The following is a 20942-nucleotide window of genomic DNA, read 5'->3' as shown; positions in this document are numbered from 1 at the left end:
GTAACAGTAAAATAAACTTTATTTTAGCCAATTTAAAATGGAGCCCTTGTGTTTCTATGCCACGTTTCCTATGTCAGCCTCAGAATTATAGCAGATGATAGTGAAACTGCTGAATGTGCTCTGGGGTTGTTAGAATAACAAATTTCAATCAAGAGGCTGAATGGTGAAGAGTAATTCAATACCAGAGTCTCCACTGGAGCTAAGCGTGGTATTGTTAGCTGGAGTAACATGAAATCTCTGGGACTCTTCTTTTAATGAGGATTTCGGTGAGAAACAGCTCAGTAAAGAAGTCAAGATGATTTTTCCACAGAAATACAGGAGAAATAATTGTGTGTAGTTAAAGGACCCTTTTTCCATCAACAAGAACATCTTTTTGTGAAAGCCCCCTCTCAGTTATTGTCTCTTATGTTTATGGCTGTTCTCAAGTCCTTGTGAACTGAATCTTTCTCTGCCACTGGAATCAAGGCATCTGGTTCATATACTCAATATTGTCCCTTCCTTTTCCATTATCACTCAGGGTTTTGCTTTCAAATTTATGGCTCTGTGCTAAAAAATCATTATCAGTATAGTCACATTTTACATTGCAAATTCACCCTTAACCCTGGCTTGAACTTCACATCTACAGAAGGGCTCATGAGCAGAGTTAACAGCTGTATAGAAGCTGATAGTTAATTCAAATTAATGTCATTCTAGGATGCATTTGACTTGCAGGGTCCCAAGAGGGCTGTGCTGACACTGGCACTAATGTCAGTGTCAAATTCTGCTTTTCAAAAAAAACCAAAAAAGGGCCTCCTGGTTATCTTCAAAGGATTTTCCTGTAGGGTAAATCACATGCCAGCTAAAATGCTGAAGGCCAGCACTCCCTTCTTCACCCTTTTGGTGGCTTAACAAGGAGGATTGAAGGCCTGTAGCCTGTGGCATTTTTGATATGAATGCTTAGTGACCTGTTATTTCCCTTTTGTCCACTTCTCTCTATTTCTTCCTCACCTCAGAAAGTGTATTTTTAGCAGAGTTTTCCTGGCTGAACATCCTGCTTGCTTTCACCTGAAGGCACTGCTGTGTTCCTTCTCTCCAGTGCTGCAGGTCCCCTGGGGCACATCCGTGTGCAGCAGGGTGACCTTTAGCTATTGCCAAGGCTGAGCTGAGGCTCTGTGGTTTCCTGCATAATCAGCCTGCTTGCTTTAAAATGTGCCAATCTTCTTTCAGCTCTCCTGCTGCTGTTTTATTTCTGTTGGTCTCCTTTTAACCTTGGCTTGCCTCCAGCCCCTTTTGGTCCTGATGACAGAAGAGCATCTGGAACAACAGGCCGTCTATGGGATGGCATCTCTGCCCTCATGGGAGATGAGCCAGCCTTGTGCTCTGGGACTGAGGGAAGGTGTGCTTGGACTCATTCATTATTTTACAGACACTATTGTTTCTTTACTCGATAATTCTGGTTTTCCTTTCTCGTTGTCTTCTTAACAGCATCATGGCTAACACAGATCCTTATTAAATATTGCTTATAAATGCAGCATAATTCTGAGTTCTGTACAGACCTGCTGATTCCCAGCAAGAGGAGATGATGAGCCTAGCTTCCAGATTTCTTATAAGTGTAGAATCAAGCTACAATCAAGTTGTGAGCAGAGTCACACTGGTTACATTCTGCCTGTTTTCTTTGTGTTCAGGTTCAGTGTAAGAAGAAGATAAGGTTCAAGAGGCTGGTGAAACGTGCAGCTGAGCCCTCCAAGCAGAGGGGACCTGCAGTGGCCAGGGACAGCTGTCATTTATGTCCTGAACACAGCAGTGCACCCAGCCTGGCTCTGCACTGCCACCAGACTGTGGCACGCATGAGCCAGGGGAGCTCTTAAAGCTTCTTTCTGTAGATGTGAAACAACCAAAGAGTTTTATTGAAAAACCATTCAAGCTTGTCTAATACTAGTCCATGTTGAATTTATTTTCAGGGAATCATTAATTATTTATGTGCAATGACTTACATTAATACATTTTTAACAGTCAGTAGGAAAATTACATCCCTGGCATTTCTGGTTTTACTTTTTATCAGTGTAGAATATCGCTAGTATGAAATTTGTGGTCAATACAAATGAGTGGAGGGATTCATTCCAGCACTTGAGAGAAAGACTATTAAGAGATATAGGATTTTAATGTATTGCATGCCTTGCTTTTAAAGAGATTGTCATGTTGTCCCCATGAATCTTTTAATATACTCAATAGAATGCACCAAGGGCCAGCCTGAGTGTTTAGGTTCTTTAAAATGTGCCTTTTAAGCTGTCATAAATATCTGCTCTGTCATAATTCTCCATCTGAGAGATGAAGAAGTGTTGCAAATGGTGCATTCTCTTCACTTCTGCTTTTTATTTGGTTTCTCTACCTTGTGGTTCTTCTGTAACACTAATTAGTTCAGCAGAAAGAGAAGCAAGGTGGACACAAATGACATTTTACCATGGCATCTTTAAGAGACCCTTATTGAATGAGCCAAAGGATATTTACATTGACTGAGGTTTCAGAATGTTGCCATAGATACAGGTTTAATCACTAGGCAGGTCAAATTTTATTATTTTTGAGAGAGAAATGGTAATCACATCTGAGGAGAAATGCAGTATTGATTGGCTGCCGTGCAACTGCAGAATTCTTGCTGGAGCAGCGTCACCCATCTTTACTGGGTTTCTATTTAATGTTAAACAGTACATTTGTGTCAAATACAGCAGTGGTCTGCAAAAGAAATGTTTCCCAAAGAGGAAAAGAGAACTTGCATTTTCTAATTGTGTGGTAAAATAGTCCAAAATATTTGGAAATGGAAGATTAAAATGTCTGTTTTCTTCCAAAGGAAACATGAACAGTAGAAAAGTGGGTGGGGGAGACTTGGCAATGATTGAGAAAAATTGTGTGTTCCTGTGAGAGCTACTTTGGAGCCCCTGGTGTTGAGGCATCCATAACCTCTGTCCTCTGAATGGATTTTCTGGTGTCCAGCAGGGGAAGCTCAGCTTCTCTCAGTCCATGAGGATGTGTCACCTGCCTACCTGAGAGCCTGAAACTGAGAGGGCTTTGGTATCTTTGAGACTTCCAGTGCTCTCAAATGTGGCTGAAGTTAAGCTGATGAGCATAAGAAATGATCAGGGGAGGGTGTAGGGGGTAAAGAGGACATGGAGTCACAGTATGATCCTATAATCCTTGCTTCCTTAAGAATCTAGCCTTAATGTTTTGGCTTTCTGAATCATTTTGGCTTGCTTCAGGCATTCTTATTCATGCATCTCTCAGGTCTCATTGGTAGACTAGGAATTTGCTAATGAGGTGTCATATCTGGGGCTTAGGGCTTCTTTTTTCTTTTTTTTGCAATTCCATTGAAAATTCACTTAAACTTAATGATGTTCTGAGCCTCAGTGCAAACCATGTTTTTCAGTCTGCTCTCAGCTTTTCCAAATGGCATCTCCAAACAGCTTTTTCTTGCAGACCACACTTGGGTCTGCATGTGCATTGTCTCAGGGAATGACTACGTGTCTGTCAGAGCATTTACAAGGCTGCTCTGGACATTGGAGAGCCAAGAACTTGTTTCTCCTTGTGCTCTCTGGCATGCAGGCAGGCAGGCAGCTGCCTCTCAATCCACAGGCAAAGGAGCAGAGTGACCCTGCTGTGGTAGGAATGGACTTTGGGTCTCTATTGTTTTGGAACTGATACAGCACCTCAAGAGCTTTGCTGCCATCAGCAAGTGACTGTGTACCTGAAGCTCTGGAATTGCACTCTGGCATTTTCTGGGCATTTCTCTGCTGTCTAAGCAGATGTTTAGCATGGACACTGTTCCTTCTTCATTTATGCTTTGTTCTGGCCAGCACAATGTCTGCTTCAACAAGGATGTAATTGCTTGTCACAGAGTTGCAGGCTCACCTGTGGTTGAGCTGGGGTCTGGATGAAGACCCCTGCACAATCTGTAGGAGTCCTTTCCCCCTGGCCCCCCAGCTCTGCAGCCCTTTGGTTCAGCTGGAAGTGCTGGAACAGACCAGGGTCAATGAAAATTCTCCCTCCCCACCCCAAGCCATGCCCTGTTTGCACGTTGTGCTGCATTTGCCAAGGGATCCTTATTCCCACAGGCCTCTGAAGTCTTGCACGCATGAGCTGGCACTGCTTGTGCTATTTTGACATAAACTCTGCTTCCAAGTGTCAAACCCCAGCGATGAGGACATTTGATCATTCAGAAACATCTGTTTGGCTGCTGTGTTAGGGCTCTGTGTGGGTCACTCACTGCAGGAGGAAGCTCTTTATTCCTTAAAGAGGTGACTGTGCCAAGAGCTGGCAAAGAGAGAGTTGGCTGGACCCAGCCAAAGGTGCCGGAAGAGACTCTGCTCTGAATTGCTTATTGATTCCTTCTTGCTGAATGACAGCATTCTTCCTCAGTCTGGAAAAGGAGATGTTTGCATTCCTGCCAAAGGAAAATTGGGGTTTGTGGGTTGTTTTTTTTTTCTTTGGCTGCTTTTTTTTTGGCTTACTTTTTAATGAATTGCAGCATCTAGATAAGCGTCATTAGCAAAACTTCTCCGTGTGCAGCAGCTTTGTCTGTTTTCAAGGAGCTCTACACCTCTGCTGCATGGGCCAGCATCTGCATCCAGGGAAAAAAACAAACACCCAGGCCAGTGGTGGGAATTTGTCTCACTGTGTGGAAGCTCAAGTTCTCCCCAGCATAAAGATGAAGGAAAGGCAGTATCATGGAGAAATAGCTGCGCTCTGCTGCTTCCTGAGCTGATGGTGCAGTTCGTATCCACAGCTGCCTTTTATCCAAGAGGTCCAGGTTTTATAGAGGTATAAATCTTTCAACATCTGCAGTGTGACTCACTCCTTCCCTCTGTCAGCCTGGGTGTTTAACCCAGTCAGAAAAATGGGACCACAAAGCAGGATTTATTGTCCTGCTCTAGCTTATGGTTTCACCCGAAGCCTTCTGGTGCATATAAGCAGGCAGGTAAAAGGAGGCACTCTGAAGAAGATAGAAATGGAAAAGGAGGCCTGGATGGTGATAGTCAGAGGTCAGCATTGGCAACGTATTCAGCCAGGTCTGTCCCTCTTTCCTGTCATTTTTCTTCTCATAAAGAAAAGGAGAGTGTAGATATGGGCCTCTCTGCCTGTTGTCCTCTGTCACCTCTGGAGTTTAACACCATGAGACAGCACCAAACTGCTGCAGAGCTCCAGAAATGCAGGAAATCTCCGGGCTGGCCCTCGCTCTACAGCCGTTTTCCAAAATAGTTTCTTGTCCTTCCCGCAGCTCCTCCATCCTGCTCCACCACTGCAGCCCCTTCACATTGATGTCACCAAAGTAAAATTCCCAGCTTCATTATTAGCATCCAGCTAGCTGAGCAAGCAGGAATTCTGACTGAGGATTGTGCTGGGAACAAAGGACAGGTCAGGCTGCTTACCCTCACGGGACAGAAAGCAGCAGTGTTGGAGAGTGTTTGAGATTCAGAGTACATTTCATCAGCTGTACAGTCACATCTGCTTTTTATTCCCCCTATGGACTGGGAGAAATACTGTGTGTTTGCATTTCCTAACTGACAGCTCAGACAGGACATACTTGGACATTTCTTGATCTTGTTTTATGTGCCAGTGCCTTGGACTTAACTCTGCAGGTGCTGGCTCCCCCAGGCTCTGCCTGGGCACCCCAAGTTTCTCTGTGCTGTTCTGCTGGGGCTGCTGGTGAGCTGCACTGCTCCAGCCATGCCCTGGTGCCCCTCCCCTGCCTCTGGAAGTGCCCCTTGCCTCACCCACCTGCAGGGCTGCCCTGTCACCCCACAGTGAGCAGCCTGTCCATGGTCCCCGAGGTGACCAGTGTGACAGGGTCAAGGTGTAGCCATGCTGCTCCTGGCCTGCAGCTCTGCTGGAGAAGCCTGTGACTGTCACACTATGTCCCTGGGGCTCTGGGGCTCTGGGGCAGATTACCATGACATGGTGCAACAAAGCAGGAATGAAAAGGCAACAGGACAGTGTGCTCTGGCAGGGCCACCCAGCAGGAGGCTGCCTGTGCTTTTTTCCCTCTACAGGCACATCTCAAGAAGAATGTGTGCATCCTCCAAATATAAACCACTGCTGGTCACAGCACCTGTGACTACTGGGTTTGCTTGGGAGGTGGGTGCACCCTCTGCTCTTCATCAGCTCTTGTGTAATTCACTTTATCTTCAGTTGTGCAGGGAAAGCACGAGGCTGTTTCTAACCCTCGAGCACACAGGCATTGTGGAGAGGAAAGGACAGGTACCTTGGGACTGAAAATCACAGCCTCAGAGTCAGTTTTCTGAGCAAATGAGGGTGCACTCAGCCATGGCAGACCTTGATCCCTCAGCCAGTTGGCCAGGAACTTTTCTACACAGCAGGGCCACCATGACAGGCACCAAGTGTGAGCCCCAGGCATGCCCCACTGCCACCGGTGGGTCCAGCCTTACCCTGCAACCCCAGCAGGAGGGGTTGGCAGCTGCACCCCAACCCCAAGTTCTTTGCAGAGGGACTGCTGGGCACTGGACCAGCCCAGGGCCAGACACCGACGTGCGTTCCCAAGATGACGCAGCAGCAAAGACAACAAAACAGCTCAGTTTGATCCACACAACTATTTCTTTTTTTAATTATTAACTTGTGCCTTACAATAGAAGAGGAAAGAGTGCGAGCAAACAATTTGCTGGTTCCAGGAACTACTCTGGCAGCACCGCAAGGGCAGCGAGGTCTGGCGCTGATAGCCCTCCCTGCCAGGGCACTGACACAACACGCGGCGTCTCCGGCTCTTGCAAAAGCGATCGCTGGCGATTTAAGGCATTGAAGGAAACCTATGGTTGTTAAATCCTATATCGAATTTGGCACACCTTGGAACAGTTAGAGCGGAGACGAGGATGCTTTGCGGGCTGGTGTTCAGGAGTCCTGCAGCTTCCCAGTGCTGGCTGGGGCACGATGCTAACCTAGGCACAGGGTTTTCAAGTGAAGACTGTGCAGCCTAACAGGGGCCCTCAGACCCTTATGTCTGGGAGACAGCAATACCATGTGAGGTGCTGCACCCCACAGCATGGTGCTGCCTTCACCTCCAGCGCAGCAGTTCGCTGCCCTGTGCCTGCTGCTTACAAACCCCACATGCCTGGTTGGACTAGTGCTGTCAGAAAACAAGATTTGTCATTACAAAGAAAAAGTAACATTCCTTATAGTTCAAAACATACGTGGCTGAGATCAGATGTCAGGTGCGGTTACAGTCCAGTATGGCTATTTCTGTGCTTCTAGGGTTAAAAGTGGATGGCTACAGTTTGAGGAGTGGGGAAGGGTTTAGCTGTACATGGATCTGGATAATTGATGCAACTAGTTACAGTAAACATGTTGTTTCCCTCCCCTCCCCGGAGAGCTGGCTCAGCAGCCTTCCTAGCTGGCTGCCCCTCGCCCGCCGCAGGAGGAGAGAGGGAGCGTGTTACGAGTCCATGTGCCACCACCACAACGACCAACATGCATCTCTAGCTACCTGTCCTGTGTGCCCCCACCCCATTTAAAAGGGAGCAATGTGCCAAGCTCGGCCTCTGAGTGGCAGGACCTGCAAGGAAGCCATCCCTGGGTTTGTGTCCCCGGGGGTTTTGTGTTTTTAAGGGAGGCTTCCTGCGAGCCCAGTGAGGCTTTGTGCCCAGAGGAGCAATTTCAAGGCCGAGTGGAGACTGTTCCCCCTCAAATGCTTGTGAACAGGGTCCTGATGGTTACATTTTTGCATTGGCAAGGATTCCTCCATGCAGGTTTAACCTCCCTCTCTTCTTGACAGAGGTTATGGTCCCCTCAATCACCTCAGCCCTGCTGGATGATATTTTAGAGGTCACTTTAATAACCTCTCCTTGCTCCTCCTCTTTGAAGGACAGAGTAGAGGAACTAAAGCTCCTTGGCTGGAAGGAGTAAGTGGGGCTGGGGAGGGAATTGAGAGATGGAAGGCCGCCACTTCCCATGTTGAAGAGGGTCTCCTCTCCCTCCAGCAGCTTCCTGCAAGTACATCACAAGGGAAGAGGTTAGCATGGGGATGTGAAGCATCTGCAAAACCTGAGAGCAAGTTGTGCCCTGCAGGCAAGTCTAAGCCATCACCAGAGATCACACTGCACCATGAAACTGATTCAAAATCATATTTTGGTCACCCATTTCTGGAAGACTTGCAATATAGGGTACGTGAGAGCAACTTTCTCCCTTCTTTCTTCTCCAGAAACACCAGGAAAATAAATACCCAAAGCACAGCCTTTTGCATCTACTTTTGACTTTGCAAGAGAGACAAGTTTCCAACCCCAACTGTCCCCATTAAAAAATACTGCTTTTGGGATGGCTGAGGGAAGTTGTTCACAGCTGCTAGAGCGAGGCAGGACACGGAGCCATGGCTGCTCCCCAGGCAAGAGTATGGCAGATCCAGGTGGGGGAGATGAACATGCTTGAGGTGCTCCTGGAGTGTGTACCCAAATATTTTCTGGGCCCTTGAAAATACTCTAGCCTAATGGGGTTCAGGGGATTGGGCTTGGGAAGAGCCCAGGTAGAGCAGGAACAGAGCAGCCTTACCTGTAGGCAGCTATCTCGATGTCAAGGGCCATCTTGACATTGAGCAGGTCTTGGTACTCCCTCAGGTGCCGAGCCATCTCATTTTTGGTGTTTCTCAGGTCATCCTCCAGCTGTCCAATGGTGTCCTGCAAAGGCAAGGGTGCTCAGCCCTGTGTTTTGGACTCCCACAGTCCCACTCTGCTTTGCCCATTGTAGAGACAGGGAAGTTGCAATGGGCAATTGATCCATGATGGCACATCCCACCAGGGGCTTGGGACATGAAATCTGATGCTAGCAGGGGTGAAGAAGCAGGCAGAGCACCAGGCCTGGCTTGTGAGTGTGTGCAATGGGGAAGGCTTTGCCATTGATGGATTCATGTAGTTCCTGTCTGCAGTGGGGTCTGTGAGATGGGCAAATAGTGCATGGTGATGGGACCCCCGGTCCTGTGGGGGACAAGGCAGGCTGCTACAGAGGGAAGTTTTGGGCTTAAACATCTTCAAAGTAGAGGCAGTGGTCACAAGACAAGTGAAAGCACCCTGCACTGCAGTAGTGGAGAAGAAAGGCTGCAGTCTGCATCTGCAGGGCTTAAAAAGGGTTGGGACATGCTTCCAGGAGGTGGAAGGAGAGGTGCTGCTGCCAGGGGACCCCTCCAGGTGGGGGAACCCCGGAACCTCCCTGGGAAAATGCCTCAGAGCCTCAAAGTGCAGGATTCTGAATGCAGGGATTTGGGGAGATTACAGAGACAGGGTTCTGCCCTGCAAGAGCCAGGGTGCTCCGCTGGACAGCAATGTCCTCTAGCATCCTTCCTGTCAGCTTTGCCTTGCCTTTTGTCCCTTATAACCAGTTCTACCTGTGATGTGGAGGAATCCAAGGCCAGAATTCCTGCTAACAAAGGAGACTAATCCTTTCTTCTATTTTTTTTTCTCAGAAAAGAAGCAGTCTGTATTTTTCCCACATTCATTTAGGTATCTGAGTAGCAGCTTGAAAGCAGTGAAACCTGCTCCCATAAGACTCTTCCCAATCAGGTTTCCTGCTGCCAGCTGCCCCACTGTGCCATCAGAGGATCGTGATTTGGAACAGGAATGAGTCAGCAGTTTGTACTTAAGCCATGATGTAGCCCTGCCTACAGAGCTCTACAATGGCCACTGCCAACCTCCACTCTCCTGCATCCCCTCCCAGAGTCAGGACTTTGCAATTGCTTCCAGATCCTCTGTTCCAGCAAACAATCTTTGTCCTGCCACATCATCCTCAGCCTGTCCCCATCCCATTCCTATCATGTCCCCAGCTTCCTCTCCTGCCTAACCTTCCTTGTGGACAGTGCAGAGACAATCAAACCATGTGGGGCTGCCCAAGGAGCAGGGAGCTGACCCTGATGGAGTGGGCCCTGTTTGAGCAGAGCCCCTCAGAGCAGCAGCTCATCCTGAATGCAGCACAGAGCATGTCACAGTTGGGTTAGCTAGGCACAGCCAGCCTTGCAGGATATTTAGGAGCCATCCTTGTGGTCTCTGCTTTGACCTGTGCTGCCCTGACCATTTTCCACAGCAAAAGATCTGCAAGAAGCTGTGCCTCTGAGGAGTTCATTGGGGCAGTTCATTGACTGAGAAGCCGCAGGACATGGCTGCTGCTGCTGCTGCTGCTGCTGCAGAGGTTAAAGCCTCTGCTCCGATGCAGACAGATTGCCCAGCCAGGGCAGGAGGGACTGACTTGAGGTGAACCCCACCCTGGACAGATCCACTCTTGCTGCTCTGACTCTTTGTGCCTCCCGCCCTCTTCCCTCTGCCTGTGGTCCACATGAACAAAAAGCTCTTTCAAAACTGATTGTCCTTGTTCCTGATCTGCACCTCTCTTCCACAACCCAGCTGTGCCAGCTGGTAGAATAAAAATCCCCTCCTCACACCACTGCAAACCTGTCCCCTAACAAAAAGCTCTTGCATGTTGGTTCAGATTTGACTGGGCAGCCCACAATTATAAAGACATGCCTCTGCTTTAGCAGGATCATTTTAAAAGCTCAGACAATAGGAATATTCTCTTTTAAGACACACTTCCAACCTTTTCCACTGTTTACAGCCAAGGAAATGACTTAGCTGATACACACACACACACATCGTTCAATGGACTTTTAAGTATTGGTACACATAAAGTAGATCCTGAGGGTCATAGAGAAAAGCACTGCCATGCTGTCACTAAAGCAATTTCAATTATGGTGCTGTTTAATCCAGTTGCCTAATTTTTTTTCCCCAATTGATAGGCTGCTCCCAGGATCCCTCTTTCACATGGCATCAAGAGTATTTAAGAAGATTACTGTCTATAATGTTTTCACTATAGATAATATTTTATATTGCCTATTTCCACAAAAATTGTTGAAGACCACCTAAACTATTCAGGAAGCTTGCAAGCAGCTTGGAACTAAGTCAAGAATTCTAGAGTGCCTGGCAAAATTTGGCCTTGGAAATGACGAGGCATTACTTGGGCCCTCCACGTATGATTAAAGCAGTTGTTTCAGTATTTAGAAGGAAATGGCTTGATTTAGAAACCACAGATCATTTAACAGCCATATAATAGAACAATCTCATGATTCATTTTATTATAAATCATGAACATTTCCCTGTAGCAAGAAAATGTGGCAATACTGCAGTAATGGAATAAGAGCTATGGAGTACTCGGTGTCTGCCTCACATGAGTCTTTCCACAGACATAAAAAATGCTGAGATCTGTCTGCAAGTCCAGACTTAACCTTTGCAGAGCTCCAATTTCTGCAGTGCAGGTGCCAAAAGCTAGGCCACAGGGCAAAGGGCCAAGCCTGGGCAGACAGCTTCGAGGAATTGTCCACAACAATGTGTAGGCAATTTTGGACCTGATCCTTAAGGGACAGAGCAGGGACAGATCGATGCCCCAATCAGTGCTACCGTGTGCGGGATGTCTCCTGTGGGAAGAGAGTGTTGGAAGGGGTGTGCTGGCCTGCTTCCCCAAAATCTGCCCTATGGGGTTTTGTCTCTGGATAAAAGGTGAAGGCAACAGGCAATGCCGTGGTGGGGCAGGATCTGTGTGCGGGGCAGAGGAGCACAATGCTGGGTGGTGGGAAGGCTGCAGGGATGCCTGGTGCTGCGCAGCGCTGCAGGGGCACTGCCTGCATGGGTGGGTGCTGCACAAGGCAAGAGGGGCGGGTGCCGTTCTGTGCTGGGGGTGTTTGTGTAGCGCGGCACTGATCGGGACAGCGCAGGAGATGATGCTGAGCGATGTGGGGCGGGGGGGCGCCGCGTGGGGCCGGGGGTCCAGCGCTGCACAGAACTGCGGGAGGGGCTGCTGCAGGGGACAGAGCTGCGCTGCGACACTTCGCAGGCCGCAGCGATGCTCAGCGCTGCACAGGACCGGGGGAGGGAGAGTGCGGGGACGTGGGTACCGGTGCGGCAGCGCGCCGGGTGTTTGCGTGGGATGAGATTCCCGGTGCTACACATTACAGGGGGTGGCTGCTGGGATGGAGGTGCCACCTGGTGCGGATAGCGCGGGAGGAGGAGGCTCGGTGCCGCCCAGTGCCCGGCGCTGCCCGGTGCCAGGGGAGTGCACAGTGACGGTTCCCGGCGCCGCCCGGCTCACCTGCAGGCCGGCGGCCTCGGCGTTGTGCCGCTCCTCCAGCTCCTGCAGCTGCCTCTCCAGGGACTGGTGAGCGCCGCGCAGGCTCTCCATCTCCACCAGGCGCGCCTGGAGCTGGCGGCGGCACTCGCCGGCCTCGCGGCGGCTGGCGCGCACGGCCTCCTGGCTGCGGGCCGCCCGCTCGTGCAGGCGGGCGCAGCGGGCGCGGTACCAGTCCTCGGCCGCCTGCAGGTTGCGGGCCGCCAGCGCCTCGTACTGAGCGCGCAGCTCCCGCAGCGCCGCGGCCAGGTCGGGCCGCGGGGCCGGCGGCGGGGCCGCGGCCGGGAGCGCGGCGCCCAGCTCGGCGAGATGCTCGGCGTGGGCGCTGCGCAGCGCCGCCAGCTCCTCCTGCAGCGCCTCCGCCCGCCGCTCCAGATCGGCGCTGGCGCGGGAGGCCGCCTCGGCCGCCTGCTGCCGGGAGCGCAGCGCCCGCTCCGCCTCGGCGCGGCTCCGCGCCTCCTCCTCGCAGCGCGCCCGCAGCCGCTGCGTCTCCTCGGCCAGGCGCGCCCGCTCCAGCGCCGCCTGCGCCCGCTCGCCGTGCGCCTCCTCCAGCCGGGCGCGCAGGGCGCGCAGCTCCCCGCCCAGCAGCTGCCCCAGCCGGCGCGGCTCGTCCGAGCGCTGCCGCAGCGCCGCCAGCTCCGCCGCCAGCGCCCGGTTCCGCTCCTCCAGCGCCCGCACCCGCTCAATGTACCCGGAGAAGCGCTCGTTGAGGCCCTGCAGCTGCTCCTTCTCGCTGCCCCGCGCCCGCCGCGGCTCCGCGCCGCGCTCCCGCACCGCCTCCGGCTCCGCGCCCGGGCGCGCCCACCGGCCCGCCAGCATCTCCGGGCGCCGCGGGGCCTCCGCGAAGAGGTGGCGATAGGAGGCGGCCAGCGCCGCCGGCTCCGCGCTGTAGCTCATGGCGGCGTGGGGGCACCGGCGGCGATGCCGGCGCTTATGTACGGCGGGGCGGAGCGCGGCGCGGAGGGGGCGCGGGGCGGAGCGCTCCGGCGGGGAGGGGGCGCGGTGCGGTGCGGTGCGGCGCGGTGCGGTGCGGTGCGGTGCGGCGCGGTGCGGAGCGCGGTGCCGCCGTGGCAGGAGGCGACAGGAGCTGTCCGTGCGCCGCGGTGCTGAAGGGCTGTGGCAGCGGGCGGGGCACAGGGCGGGACGGACCAATAGACGGATGGACGGATGGATGTGGGGGGAGATGTGTGAGGGGAATAGACGGTCACACGGACGCAGAAGGAGCATGCAAACATACACAGGCATATGGACGAGGTCACACACACAAAGAGACGGATGCACAGGCATGAGAAAAGAGTCAGGTGCATTCACGTCTGCGTGCTCAGAGTCAGAGAGACAAAGGGGCAAGCAGCCGTTCAGAGAGACACACAAATGCACTGACAAGGAGAGGCAGAAGGGAAGAGAGACGGAAGGAAGCAGGCAGAAATGGGCAGGTGGAGAGAGAGAGTCAGGCAGGCACCCAGAGAGACAAAAGACAGACACGCGTGCACACACACATACACACACCAATCACTCCTGCTGGGGTATGCCCTCTCCAATGCTCAAGGGAAGCTGCGCTGTGTATCTGTGTCTGGGCTGAAGGTGTCCTGGGGGAGTTGGTTCCAGCCCCTCTTCTCTGGTGAGGACCAGGGTGCCTATGTCTGTGTGGGATCTCCTTGGGATGGGGATGGGGACTGTTAGGGTGCAGAGTTGGGGGTATGCCTGGAGGAGGACAAAGATTGATAATGGTCAGTCCAGATGTAACACAGGCAACACACAGGGAGGATTTTGCCTTCAGGTTGTTTGCCAGGAACTAAAACATTTCACTTTCTCTACTGTCCATGCAAGCAGGCTGGGCCCTCCCACTGGCTAGGGTTTGCTGGGGGTACCCAAGGCTGTATCCCTGACAGGAAGCGGGGGTGGAACATGCACACCCCACCTCCAGGCCAAGTGGACTGCCTCTGCACCCCAGTGCAGGACCTTCAAAAGACCAAGTATGACTGATTTCTGGGAGCAGCAACACAAAATATAGCTGTGAGGTGGAAGAACAAATTAATTTTGATCTAAGTGTGAGAAACATGGGAGAAATAGCAAATATTTGGATCCCGTCCCCTGCTGTACATCTCTGTGGCACAGAAATCTGCACTGGTGCCCTGTTCCTCTACTCCACTTATCCCTGTTTGCCCTCACAGGTGACCAGAGGACAGCATGAGAGAGTTCCAGCAAATGAGCAGGGATGACAAACAAGCCAAGGCTGGGATTGGAGAGAGCTGTGACTTCCAAAAGAGCTGTTGCTGTGGTTGAGCAATACCTTCAGTGCAGGTAGCTCGATGTGCAGCTGCAGTGTGAGCTGCACACTTGCATCATCCAAGCAGCTCACGTTTTGATGGCAGAGCATCCCAGGCAGAGAGCCTTGGCACAGGTGGGGCTGCCGGCATGGGCTTGCCCTGGCGTGGGCTGCCTGGCTCACACTGCCAGGGCAGAAATCCTCTTATTGGTCTGTTTTTTCCCCCAGGTATTTCACATACTCCTCACACACAAGTGTCTTTTACCATTTCCTCAGTGTGTCCTACTCTGCATTACAATGTCCTAAGTCAGGGGTTTACTACTGCGAGTAACTCATCACAGAACTGAGAAGTTTCCAGCCCTGCTTACTTATGTGTGTGGCATTGCTTTGATGACTTTGCTCTGATGCTTATTGCTAATGATAGAGGCTTCTGTGGTTCTCTTTGTCATGGAAAAGTGAAGTGCAGCTTGCCCTGGCTTCCTCACTCATGCTGTTTTAGCACTGCCATACATATGTACCCTAACAGCTGAGTTATGAGTGTCACAGTCTTCTCCAGCACATGAACTACAAGGTAGTAGAAATGCTGACTTCCATGGGGAAAGACCCTGGGATCAAATCCCTTTGTCTCCAGGAAAGGGATCGAGGTGTTCTGAAATCATTCTACACACCCAGAAGGAGGCTGCAGATCAGAGGGATCAGAGTCACTAAGTTACAGTGAATGCTGCTGTCCTGCAGAACAAGGCTGTGACTCCAAGGCTGGAGAAAAGCTGAATGCTGGCATGTCAGATCTGAAACAAGATGACAAGCTGGACAAGTGGGCAAAAACTAAAAGCACGGCAGTGCATGACATGTGTTCAGCATCAGGAAACCTTGACACTTGAGTAACTGTTGCGACACAGACACATGACATCAGGGGGAGCTTTATGAGGCTGGAAAAGAAGCAGGAAACCAAAGAGAAGCAGTCCCATAGCTAAGAATTGTACACCAATGAACAACAATGGGTTTTATTAGGGATTAAATTACCCAGAACCATTCCGTACCTCCCAGTTACTTCAAAAATCAAGTCTTGTATGTGAGACAGCAGGAGGACTCCTTAAAGCTCTGTGATACTCTCCACACAGCATCTGCTGGCTGACAAGGCTCATTAAACCAGTTATCTTCAGAGCTGCAATCTGCCTGGGCTTGTGGGTCACAGGGAAAAGCCATACTCTGAGCTGTGCACACATGGCAGTGGGACACGCACCTCCTGGCCAGCACAGCCCATGAAACTAAAGCTCTGGGGAGCTGCTTCACCACCCAGCCTCACCACAGCAGCTTCACAAGAGGGAAATGCTTGCCAGCAGTGGGAAAAAGGAAAAAGGCAGATCCCAATGTCTTCCAGGATGCTGCTGCCAGATCTCCTGTGGCACAGGTGGGTCTGGCCCCCTGCAGGACGGAGAGCTCTCTGGGCCAGGGCAACAAAATCAGGGACAAAACATGAAAGTGGTAAACACACACATAAGGAAGATGGATGCATTTGCTTAACTGCACACACACAAACACACTAACAAAAATAGGAAAATGGTGGTACTGGATCCCTCTAGCTCAGGAGTTTGTTTCTCACAGTGGGAGATTTATGCTTCTTTGGTATCACTTCTCTGGTTCTATCTGTCTGCAGCTCTGGGGCTCCCCAGACAGCAGTCACATCTCTGTTTACTGGCCCTTATCTAATCAGTGCAAGTTCATGTCCTGCATGGCATTGTGCTCTGTAATCCACAGTTTGATAATGCACTCTATGAAAAAACATCCTTTTTTGTGTTTCAGAGTGGCTGCCAGCTAATTTCATTCCATGTCCCTGGCTTGTCGGACACAGTGGAAGAGCTGGGATATGGTTTCTCCCTGTGCAGAATTTTGCAGACCTCTGCCTTACCCCACTTCAGCCTTTCTCCTAGGCTGAAGGGTTTTTGTCTATTTCATATTCCTTCACAGAAAAGCCATTTCACATTTTTAGTCAGCCTTGTTGGCTTCAGTGAGTCTTCTGGGGTTATGTGTTGGAAAGGCATGCAGACAAACATTTCAGGAGGGGCCCTGCCATGAGGATGCATGGAAATGACAAATACAGGTGGCTGCATCTCCAAGTAAAACTCTTGCTCAGGGGCCCGATGCAGGTGCTGTGAGATGTCCCAGGGTATTGGGGAGTGCCGGCTGAGCTTCCCTGGTGAGCAATGCCTCCCTGCCAGAGGCTTGGCACCAAAAATGGACTTTGCTACAGCCAGAACTAATAGTTCTGCTGCTGTTGGGTGTTTCCCCTTGGAAGGATCAAGGCTGACAGAGCCTGGAGAGGTACAATGGGCCAAGTCAGCAAAACCCTGCCCAGCTGCGTGTCCCTGTGCCAGAGGGTGGTGGCAGAGCCTTATCACCCAGAGCAGAGTGGAGGGCAGTAGGAAAAGCCGAGGGAGTCCTTAGGGAGATAAAGGAAGCATCGTGGCAGTGGGGACAGAAGAGCTGCTGCCAGTGTGAGGCAGACATTCCCAGCCTCTGGCTACCACTGAGGAGTGGGAAAGGAGATTGAATGAGTGTTCCAGTGGCTTGGCACAGCAGGGTGGGCCTGGATGAGGTGGGATAGATGGATGGCTGCCATCACCCTTGTCGCTGGCAGGGATCAACCTGAGGTGGCCAGAATCCCAATGTGAAGCCTTTTCCAGCCCTCCAGGGTCAGGAAAACCAGAAAAGGCGAGGCTTGTTTTGCTGGGGAGGATTGTTTTGCTCTGAGCTTTTTGTGGTGGTGCTGGCCCAGCGTGGCACAACTTGGGGGGCACCAGAGGCAGTTTCTGCTCTGCACAACGATCCCCTCAGCCTGCCCAACAAAGTGGCCGTGCCTGGAGGCATGAGGGATGTGCTCACAGTAGACTGGGATGGGACACTCCTGCCAGTTGCTGTGGTCACTGTCCCCCAAGCCCCCAGCCATCACCCCCTGCCAACCCAGCTGCTTGGGGACCTCCTCACCACCCTCCTGGCAGCAGATGGGGCACACACTGACCCCAGCCTTGTCCCAGTCCACACTGCAGACACACTCCCCAAATTATCAATGATTAATCACATTGTTTTAACCAAAGCTCTGGCTCTCTCAGCCATTGTGGAGCTTAAAATTAAATGAAGATTGTGCAGCATGGGGAGCTGATGTCAAAGTAGAGTGACTAGGGTTTTATTTGATACTGAAGCCCATGCTTCCTTAAGCTCCTAGCTCAAGGTATGGCAAACTAACACAAAGTAGCCTCGTAACAGATTTTGAAAATGAGCATTATGTGGTGCAGCAACACCGAGTCTGGTCACAGAACTGTGGGAGCTCAGGCAGGCCAGGGAGGAGCAGGTCCAGGGGTGCAGCCCCAGAGATTTTGTCTGGAGTGGTGCCAGGCCTGGAGGAGGCTGCTGAGGAAGGGCTGTGTGGCTGTTCTGTGAGTTGCCACTCTGAATCACAGAATTGTTAGAGTTGGAACAGACCTCTGGAGATCTTCCAATCCAACTCCCCTGACAAGGCAGGGTCACCCGGACCATGTGACATAGGGATGTGTCCAGGTGGGTTTTGAATGTCCTCAGGGATGGAGACTCCATAACCTCTTGAGCAGCCTGTTCAGTGCTCTGCCACACTCAGCATGAAGTTTTCCCTCATCAGAGAAGGTCATGGGTCTGGAGCACCTCTTATGAGGAAAGCCTGAGGCCTGCTCAGCCTCGTAAGAGGCAACTGAGACAGGGCCTCATTAACGTGTACAAATATCTGAAGGGAGGGTGTCAAGGTGATGGATCCAGCCTCTGCTCGGTGGTGTCAGGCAACAGGGCAGGAGGCAAGAGGCAGAGACTGATGCTCAGAAAATTCCCCCTGAACATGAGGAAGAACTTCCGTGCAGTGTGGGTGAACACACACTGCTACAGGTTGCCCAAGGAGGATGAGGAGTCTCCCTCACCGGAGATGTTCAAGAACCATCTGGACACAATCCTGTGCCACATCCTCTAGGATAACCCTGCTTGAGTGGGAGGTTGAAGCAGACAATCCACTGTGGTTCCTTCCAACCTGATCCATTCTGTGATTCTGTGACTCACGCTGAGGTGGAACTTTCTGTGGTTTAGTTTATAGCCATTGCTCCTTGTCCTGTCACTGGGCACCCCTGAAAAGAGCCCGGCACCATCCTCTTGGTACCCGTCTTGGAGACATTTCTATGCATTGACGAGACCCCCTCCCAGTCTCCCTTCTCCAGAGCGAGCAGGCGGAGCTCCCGCAGTGTGTCCCCACGCGGGGTTGGGCCCGGACTCCCCCTCACCCTCGCTGCCGGTGCGGCACTTTGCCGACGCTCCCTGGGCCGCGGCCTGTGCGGCCGGCGCGGGGCTCGCACACTGCCCGCGCTCCCTGCCGGCGGGCGGGGCGGGGCGTGGCGCGGGCGGCGCCTGCGCAGTGCGGGCGGCGCGGGCGCTGCGGCAGTTGGTGCGGGGCAGTTCCACCCGAGCGCGGCGCGAGGTGAGAGCGGCCGCGGGCGCGCGCGGCGGGTGCGGGGAGCGCGCGCGGGACGGGAGCGCGCGCGGGGCGGGTGCGCGCCGGGGGCCGCTGGGGCGGGTGGCGGGGGAGGCAGCGCCCCCTCCCTCGGGCGCGCGCCCCGGCGAGGGGGGTGCCGAGCCCACGGCCGGGACCGGGGCGGCGCGGGGAGACCCCCGGGCCAGCGCCCGCCGCCGCTCCGCTCTGCCCCGGCAGCCGCCGCTGCCCCGTCCCGCCTCAGGGGGGGCAGCCCCCGGCCGTGCCTCGGCCCCCCGAGCTGCCCGCGCCAGGGCGGCGATGCCGTGCCCGCTCCGATGCCCGAGACCCCGGCGCGGTGTGTGTGAGCAGGGCCGGGGCCGGCACCCCGTGCCTCCGTTTCCGCTTTCCTTCCGCCCCACGTGGACCGGAGGGTCCCGGCGGCGCCTTCCCGCCCGCAGGTCTCCCCGGGGCGGCGGCCGCCCGGCCGGGAGAGGCGCGGAGGGAGCGGCGCGGTCCCGGGCAGCCGAGCCGTGTGTCGGGGCGAGGGCTCGCTGTCACCGCTCCCGCTCCGTTCCGTTCGAGTTGCTCTTGGCAGTCCGGCTGTGTCAGGCTGGAGCTGATAACCCAAAGCCAGGAGCGAGGCACCAAGTAAATAAATAAATAAAACAAACCAGTGCACGATTGCTTTCCTCACATTTTGCTTACTCTTTTTTTTTTTTTTTTTAATCCCTCCTTGCGTGCCAAAAATAATGTTGCAAAATGTATGATGGAAACAAACCTACACTGGTTCTCTGATAGACCAGATGACTTTATACGACAGTACTGCTTCTTGTAGCACAGGCAGTTTTGAAAATTCCTGGAACCACTGAGATTATGAAACACTGAAGTTTATTCCCTTGCTAGTGTTACTAAAGGCTGCCAAGCTGGATCCTAAGGCTCCTCTTTGACGTGGTCTTGAGAACATTCCTCCCAAGCCATAATCACTCATGTTCTAAAATATATTTTTTTTAGCTCTATAAGACTTATTGTTTGAACATCAGAGATTGCAAAATGCTCTCTAAGTAGTCACTTAAAAACGTCTCCCTGTCAGTTTAGAGTAACATCGTCACCAGCTGAAATGTATTCATCCAAATACTCATTTGTCACTAGTGATTGAACTGAAAATATGAAGAATTTTAGGTCCTTTCAGGGGCTTCATGGTTTCACAGAAAATCAAAGAAAACGCAAAACTGCATTTTGATCTTTGGTTCAAGTGCTGAATTTGTAGTTCCAGCACTGAGCAAAAACCCCAGTGCTTTACATGTAAATCAATCAGCTTAGCTCAGGAACTCTGCCACTGTCCCTGTCAGCCCGTGTCAACCTAAACATATTTTAGAGTGGAACTGCTATTTAAAATAATCTATTGCCATTAGTCCAGAGTCCAAAAGATCGTTCAGGAACCTGCTGGTTTGATTAACAGCAGTTGGGGTTTGTTCAAGCATAGACGTGGTTGCATTATATAGCACAATACAACCTTTACTTTGTACAGCGTCATTCAAACAAATTGTATGGCAAATGCACCACCAAACTGCGTTTAGAATGCTCCATTGAATCAAGTACAATTGCAGAGAGAAATGGGGAGAAAAGCTGTAAGAATGGGAGAGATGTTTTCAGCTGAGGTTTGAAATTAGCAGCCTGTTAGTATATTTGCACTGGTAGCAGTAGTGTTATACGATGGTTCTAGGATATACGCTAGCAAAAATCAGACACAGGCTGAAACTTTCCCAGGCAAATTTCCAGTTTGTAGGCAATTTTTAATCATCGTAACGATGATGATAATAATATCCCCCTAGAACTGTCACTCCTTGTCATGTTTGATTCCTAATATAACTTGAAGAGAAAGCTAATAGACCCTTATTATGATCACTAGAAATATTTATCCTAGACTTTTTTTAACTTTCAGGGGATTTTTTTTTTTTAACAGGCAGCTTAGTCTGGTGTTTACTGGTAAACATTGTGGTATTGTGCTTTTTGGGGAACACTGAAAGGAGTAGTTTATTTCCTTCAAAAATATACAAGTATATT

The 20942-nt window shown here is 51.8% G+C and overlaps 2 protein-coding genes across 2 annotated transcripts in view; one reads left to right on the top strand and one right to left on the bottom strand.

Moving 5' to 3' along the window:
- Positions 1-7688: 7688 nt before the first annotated feature.
- INA (internexin neuronal intermediate filament protein alpha) lies at positions 7689-13026 on the bottom strand (the record flags this gene model as incomplete). The annotated part of the gene is made up of 3 exons (XM_084209894.1): positions 7689-7962; positions 8521-8645; positions 12094-13026. The coding sequence occupies 3 exons, from the start codon at positions 13024-13026 to the stop codon at positions 7689-7691; spliced, it is 1332 nt and encodes a 443-aa protein (XP_084066020.1).
- Positions 13027-18829: 5803 nt separating this feature from the next.
- The window catches only part of NT5C2 (5'-nucleotidase, cytosolic II), a 59771-nt gene continuing 57658 nt past the window's right edge, over positions 18830-20942 (top strand). The window contains exon 1 of the mRNA XM_084209844.1: positions 18830-18884. The gene's annotated coding sequence lies outside the window, so the exon portion shown is untranslated. The remainder of the gene's footprint in view (positions 18885-20942) is intronic.

Source organism: Fringilla coelebs, assembly GCF_963513975.1.
Source record: "Fringilla coelebs genome assembly, chromosome: 8".
Lineage (NCBI taxonomy): Eukaryota > Metazoa > Chordata > Aves > Passeriformes > Fringillidae > Fringilla > Fringilla coelebs.
This window is presented reverse-complemented; position numbering and strand designations above follow the sequence as displayed.